This window comes from Gossypium hirsutum, chromosome A13, assembly GCF_007990345.1.
Source record: "Gossypium hirsutum isolate 1008001.06 chromosome A13, Gossypium_hirsutum_v2.1, whole genome shotgun sequence".
In the NCBI taxonomy this organism is placed as follows: Eukaryota; Viridiplantae; Streptophyta; class Magnoliopsida; order Malvales; family Malvaceae; genus Gossypium; species Gossypium hirsutum.
In genome coordinates, this window is record NC_053436.1 from 108414664 (window position 1) to 108422195 (window position 7532).

Genomic DNA, 7532 nt, shown 5'->3' on the forward strand with positions numbered 1-7532 from the left:
TATATGCAAATAATTTCAAACCCTTTTATATGTTGCTCATTTGTAATTTTTCATATTAAATAGTTTTCAAATTGTTTCCATATTGTTTTGTATATTATTTATATTATTTTGTTATAAATTTGTTTTCATACTTATATATACGTAAATGTTTCCTATATTATCAGCTTTGAATGGTTGAACATTATGTTTTTACATGCATTGTTGATCTTCTATTGTTTTATATATTTTCCTTTAAATCTATTTCATTGTATATTTCCTTTTAAATCAATTTTTCATATATATATATATATATATATGTACATATATATATTTAAAAAAAATCTATTATGTATATAGTTCACTACATAAGAACATATTTTATTGTATATTCTTTTGTTATTCAAGAACCTTTCATGTTTTGTATATTATTTAAGTTTTCTTTCATTTTGTATGTATATTATCGATTTAAAATAGATGTATTATTTTGCATGCTATTCGATTCAAAATCATTTTTTAATAATTATTTATACAGTATTCTTATCCATGTAAATTATTTCAAATTCGAGCATGTAGTATTCGTTCATCGATTCATCATCTTTTTAATTGTTTTGTATCATATTGGTTTTATTTTGTTTGGTACATTATGTGGTAATTGTTTCATATTATTTCATGTATATTGGTTGCATATCATTAATTCGCCTTCTTATGTATTAGTATATCAATCGCTGTTTACCCATGCTTGTAAATTTTGTTGTTTTAAATTAGTTGTTTATTTGATTTGATTGGTTAAATAAGATTATGTTGTCTTCATTTACCAAGTGTCGTAACTTATGTGTATATTATCCCATATCATTGTTTTCCACTTGGTTTGCGAAATGTGGTTTTATAAGGTCCAAATCTTTAAGATCAATTTCGTTTTATTTTAAGTCGCATTAACTCGTTTTAAGCTACTTTTACAATTATTCATTTAAAAATTCTTTAAAACGAAGGCAATACTCGATGTTTGGCAATTCGAGAATCGTGCCTTATCGTGTTGGGTTGCGATTTTCCATTTGTTCAAAACAATCGAATACTACTTTGGAATTTCGCTTATGTCTTTAAAAATTCTTCAAAACAAAGGTAATGTTCGATGTTTGGCAATTCGGGGAATCGTGCCCTATCGTGCTGGGTTGCGATATCCTGTTTGTTCAAAACAATCGAATATTCCTTTAGAATTCCACTCATGCTCTCTAAATTCTAAAACAAGACAATGTCCGATGTTTGGAAATTCAAGGAATCGTGCCCTACTGTACTGGGTTTCGGTTTTTCGTTGGACTAAATAATTGGGCATCCTTTTGTAATTCTCAAATTATAAACTTTTGAAAGTCAAAATTTATCGTGGTTCTGAGGGTATAAAGGATCGTGTCCTATCGTGCTGGATGTGATGCTATATTCCTCTGAAACAAGATGACTTTGACGACCAACTCGGGTTATTCAAATGTTATTAAAAGGAACCACAGTTCAAAAACATTTTTAAATTTCAGACATAAGGACAATATTTAATCGATTTGGTACCAATTTTGGGCGTAATAAGGGTGCTAATCCTTCCTCATATGTAACCGACTCCCGAACCCATTTTTTCATATTTACGTAGGCCAAAATCGTTGTTTTAGTAAAAAAAAATATTTTATTAAAATAACCAAATCCTTAGGTGACCCGATCACACCTAAAAAAAAGATTGGTGGCGACTCCATATTTCATTTTTCAAAAAGTCGATCGTCCTTTTTAAGACCTAAAAAGGGTGGTTTCGACAATAGTAATACGATTCAAGAATGCAAATCCCAAATGTAGGACTCAATTTATTATTTCTAACATTAATTTTAAGACAAAATTCGGCTTTTACTTATCCATATGGGCATGGTTTTAATTAGAAATCGGCAGTGAGAGGGAAGCAAAGGCTTGGAGCTGCTCGTCGGAGTCGATCTGCTTTCCTGGATCGGAGAAGGCAAAGAGGAAGAAGTCCATGAAATCAAAGTCCTTGTAAAGCTGAGGATGTTGCTCATCTATAAGTTCTTTGGGTGCTTTAATTATGGTACCCTCAACTGGAATGGCAAAGGCTGCTATAGAAAATCGATCTTTATCTCCACTCATCATTACTCTGTGATTCACCGCTTTTAATCTCCCATTACTCCATGCCTTCAACTTTTAAAAATCAACATCACTAAATGTTTTATGATAATTATTCTCATTCAATCATACTCCATGCCTTGTATTTCATGTTCTATTTAATAGATCATGCATACTTGTTATGTTTGAGTAAATTAAAAATTGAACATTAACCGTATATATATATACATCTTGAGAGGATCTCCAACCACAAAGCAAAAGGAAGAAGGAGATAAGGACAACTTGATCCATTTGCCATCACTAACCTCAATTTCTAGCCCTGAAACTTGATCATCACAAATGATTGTACTGACAGGTTTATCAGTATGAGCAAAGAGTCCTCTCTCATACTCTCTCGGTGGAGGGGTCATGTATTTCATAAACCGCACAAGTGTTTTGTAGTTTATCATCACTGACTCCCATTTCTCTCCTAATCCATAACTATCAATTATCATTAACCAAATTAACTTGTTAAGCTCCTCTATTTGTGTCGACATGGTATGGACTGTGTTGCTGGAATAAAAGATCAAAATAAAATGACAATAACTCTAATAACTCTAATTTGCATATAATAAAAAAAATTTAGAAAAAGAAAACAACAACATTGGCCACATGATGAAATAATAATAAAAAATGAACTATAAAACGAAGGAGGTGCAATGGTGAAAGAAAAAAAAAAACCAATATCTTCATTTTCAATTTCGGCAACATGAAAAAATATATCAGTAATTCAATTCTGCCTGTTTTTAGTCTTGTAGATGATTAGAAATTAGAAATTAGAAATTAGAAATTAGAGGTGTTTAAGGGTGAAAGAAAATTTTTAAGGCCGGCTCACCTCGTTAAAATTAACCGATTTACTATTTTAAAATAATAAAATATTAAAAATTCTTATATTGATATTTATATATTTTTATTATTAAAATTTTAAATTTATTTAATTTAAATAAAGGCTTATTTGAGGACAAAAATTTCTTGCACTTGGGTAGAGTCAAGCCTATGTTTTATTAAATATATATTTTTCTTTTACATTAATATATACTGTTAACTAATAAGATTCTTTTACATTAATATATACTGTTAACCAATAAGATTAATAAGGAAGAGAAGAAGGTTAATTTCGTGGTGATTCACTTTTAGTTGTGACGGAGAGTCATCGAATATTCAGCTGGGTAAAGATAATTCTGGTGGTATGCTCAGGTAGAAAGAGAATGAGGGTGGAAGAAGGATGGTTTTTCAGTCTTGGTCTCTCTCAAGTGTTGTGCTGAGTTAATATATTGGAGGACAAAGATGTCAACGCGCCTTGAGCTTATTGACAATGGAGTTACACTTTGTTCTCTTATGGTGATAATGATGTGACGTTCTAGTATATGACCCCTTAAGGCAGTTGAGTAATCAATAAGTCTGAATCCTCATGTGCGTTTCATGCAAATTTAGTGAGAGTAATCTTATGAAGGTTCACCATTTTATCATGGTCTGAAGTTTTCCAAACTCGCCCAATTGGAGATTCCCTCAATATAAACACACGGAGGGACACAAGAAAGAAATATAACATATATATAATTAAATTAAAATGTAAATAGTTAACATTTAATTGCATTAAAAAATATTAGAAGAGAAAGAAAAGGTAATAATCAAACATAATTATCATTTGATAATAATTTTTTGGAAAAATAATTATCATATGGGAGAGCAAATATCCCCAGGCAATTGTGGAGAGTGACGCTATTAGTTAGGAGTAGGTAAAATTTGATTCGATTCAAAAAAATTAAAAAACATCGAATTTTGAGTTAATTGATTTTTTCGGGTCAAATCAAATAAGTGATTTGAGTTCGAGTCAAGTTGAATTTTACAATTTAAATAAGTAGAATAATTCAAATAATAGATTAGTGTAAATACTTCTTTGGTCATTGTCAATTTTGAAAATGAACAAATTAGTCTCTCTCTCAACAAAAATTAAAAAAAAATCAAAATAATTTTTAAAATTCAAAAATTTATCTTTTTAAACCATTATATATATTTTAAAAAAAATCTAAATAATATATAAAAAAAGTTAAAATTTTACCTTTTTTCTAAAAAAAATCTAAATAAGTTAATTAATGATTCAAGTTTATCATATTAAAATATCTTATTTCCCCACCTTATTTTGCTTTGAAAAATTTTCAAATATATATGCTTTCAAATTTACGTGCTCTAACATGGAATTAGTTATACTGTAACAAAATTTTAATTTGACATGTTTACTTTTTTTAATTTAATTCGAACAATTTTACTCGACTTAAATTTTATTTCAAATCGAGTTAAGATAATAAAATAAAATTCATCAACTCAATTAACTTAAGATATTTTTACTCTGTTCAATCTAACGTTAATCCCTATCTTGAGTGCTATTAAGAACAACCCTAAGGTGGGCTATCCATCGGCCATAGTTCGAAGGATCATGCATGTACTCCGGTAACAATGCGCTCGATATTTTGTGCTTTGTTTCCTCTCTTTATTATAAAAAAGAAAAAGAAAAAAAAAAGAAAAAGCAAATATGCTCGAAATGAATCACCACACATCATCAATCTCAGTCTTAAGACAAAATACAATGACGGTATAAAAACTTCCGATCCAATAATATCACAACAAAACACCAAGCCAAAATCATTTGAGACGAATCAACAATAATTCAGGCGATGAGCCCAATTTTTAATAACGAATATAAAAGTTCCTGATTTCGCTTTTTCTTACAATTTAGACACATTTTCTTTTTATTTGATATCATAGTTATAGCTTCATCAAAAAGTTGTACATAAGATGTCAATTATTGCTTCTTCTTTTACAACTTTCCCTTCCTTCTCTGCTACATATCTGATTTAATCCCAAATCCATATCAACTAAGGGCCCTTTTAGACACATAGTTTGAGATAGTCCATTTCGGATCATTTTAGATGGTATAGGCTAACACCTTCATCATCCCTTTTATCCAACCCCAGTCCCTTGTCATTTTCGTCTATTGAACCCATATCCAGCCTATTACAAATATTATTAAATTCGTTGATGGCCAAAAGCCCATTAGCCATCATTCACCATTGAATTTGATCATCACCACCTAACAAAGGTCTAACCTCATTAGCTTCTTCAATGCAAGAGATAAAGTCATCATCACACTCAACATTAAATATAAGTATTGTTCCCAAAAAGCACGGTTAAAATTCTCACGTGCACCGCCAAAAGTATTGGGACTCACCTCATCCCACTGTGCAGTTAATTTGATGTCATCTTCTACCATTTTCTGATAAAAAAATTTCCGGCCAACCACTGCTACTCGGATTTGCATAACAACACCACTTATCGGACTTTATAGTCTTTGTTGGTTCGCCTTTGATAAAGCATAGGCTACTAGAGTAGTAACATCGATGCAAAACTGATCGAATAATAATATCAACATTAACATTTTAATCTAACCTTAATGCAATTCACCCAACTAATTCGTAGTAACTTGGAACAACCAAATTGAAGAGAAAGGGAGCATAATCAACTATAGGCAATGAAACAATTAGAAGCTGAAACTTCAAGCAAATTCATCAATCAAGGTAATGGAACTTATTTTTCTTATAAATATAAAAATCCACAACAAAAGTGGTTGAATCCATGAATACAACAAAAAGGAGTAGAAAACCGGTCGGGTGAAATCAATTTTTCTTTTTGGAATTAAGTTATATATTCAGTAAACGATTAAATTACATTTTTATTATTTTTTAGAATCAAATATAATTTTATCATTATTAATTTAAAATTTTAAAAATTATAAAATAACTGAAAGAGAAATATTTATTTTAGAGAGACTAAGGCTCATGCCAACTCTTTGGCTCCGCCCTGTAAATAACAATTAGGCCAACCAACAAAATACTGGGGACACCTATAATGGGCAAAGGGAAACTTGCTTTTTGGGTTAAAATTAAGTTATATATTTTTATCAAAAAGTTAAAATGCAATTACATCATTATGTTATCTTATACCTTTTAAAGTTTTAAAAAGATTAAAGGAAAATTCAATCACTTAAACTTAATTCTTCAAAAAAATATTTAAATATAAAATATATGAATTTTTTTATATTATGTTATTACATATTTACCTTTTTAATAGTTTATATATACAAGAATAAATTAGTAATTTCATATAGTGAAGCACCTTAAAGTGGGGCAAACAATTATCATAGTCACTCTATACCCACTACTCAAAAGAAAAAGTCCACTCTATGCCATCCCAAATCCACTTTTCAAAAGAAAAAAACCCACTCCATTTGCAATGGATCGATTTGGAATCTATTGGGCGGTTTGGGTTTTGCAATCTCTAATTATGAAGATATTATTCTTTGACTTAATATATTGATTAATCCCTAAATTTGGTAACTTTTCTCAAGTTAGCCCCTAAACTTTTTTTTGAGATCAAATAGGTCCTTAAGATTGGCATATCAGTTATACAAATTTGACTCTATCATTAACACTTCTTTTTAACAAGGTTGCGTAGCCAAACATGTAGGTGACCTGAATAACACGTGTTGTCCTATTTAATTATTTAAAAAAACAAAAAACCCTTCTCACCAACAAAAAAGAACCCTTAAAATTAAAAATATATATACATTTAAAAAAATTAAATATATATGAATTAAATTTAAAAAATATGCTAAACAATAAAAAGTATAGTAAAAAATTTAGAAAATTGTTATGTCAACTTAATTGTCAAAGTCAAGGGACTAAATGTTATATCCACCCTTTATCATAAATGTAGCTTTCAACCATTATATATTGTCGTGAATATATTATTATTTATTGTTATTGACAAATAAGCTAAAATTTGGATTTACTTGAAACATCTTAATCGAATTATTTAAATGAAACAACAATAAGAAGACAATGAAGTTTGTGTACAAGCAAAATTGGTTCAATAAAAAAAGTTGTAGCTACTGATCTATTGTCTGCTGTCTTCTTCTGATTTAACCTTAGTCTCTCACCTAGAAAAAAATTTAACAATTTTTATAATTCTGGTTTAACTTTTAATTCACGTGTGATGTTTTAATCTATAAGTAATTATGATAACAATTTTTTACACTTTTAATTGAGGTAAAAAAGATCAGTGTAATTTATGGCTACTAATTAGCTCTCAAATTTGAACTTTAATGCGTGCATGGCTTCAAATCCTCAAGTTCAATGAGTAGGCGTCTTATTGAATCCATGAACTGCCATCTTACTGAATTCATACACCAACATTACTCAACACAATAGATTTAGTAACCTACAATTACATGATTATAACAAACTATAACATGCTAATACATCACGAGAATGCAAATCCCAAACATGGGATTCAATTTATTATTTGTAACATTAATTTAAAACCGAAATCGAGCTTTTACTTGTGGATAT

General features: G+C 29.3%; 1 protein-coding gene across 1 annotated transcript; it reads right to left on the reverse strand.

The window, feature by feature from the left end:
* Positions 1-1881: 1881 nt before the first annotated feature.
* Positions 1882-5395, reverse strand: LOC121212363 (probable 2-oxoglutarate-dependent dioxygenase AOP1). Its single transcript, XM_041084837.1, has 4 exons — positions 5232-5395; positions 5072-5136; positions 2391-2554; positions 1882-2160 (listed from the first exon to the last, which is right to left on the reverse strand). Exons 1-4 carry the CDS (start codon positions 5393-5395, stop codon positions 1882-1884), a joined length of 672 nt encoding a protein of 223 aa, XP_040940771.1.
* Positions 5396-7532: the final 2137 nt, after the last annotated feature.

Coding starts and splice junctions, on each gene's coding strand:
- LOC121212363 (XM_041084837.1), bottom strand. CDS start 5,395: ATGGTAGAAGATGACATCAAATTAACTGCACAGTGGGATGAGGTGAGT. Junction 5,137..5,231: donor GCATTGAAGAAGCTAATGAG/GTTAGACCTTTG, acceptor TATTTGTAATAG/GCTGGATATGGGTTCAATAG. Junction 2,161..2,390: donor TTTCAGGGCTAGAAATTGAG/GTTAGTGATGGC, acceptor GATTTTTAAAAG/TTGAAGGCATGGAGTAATGG.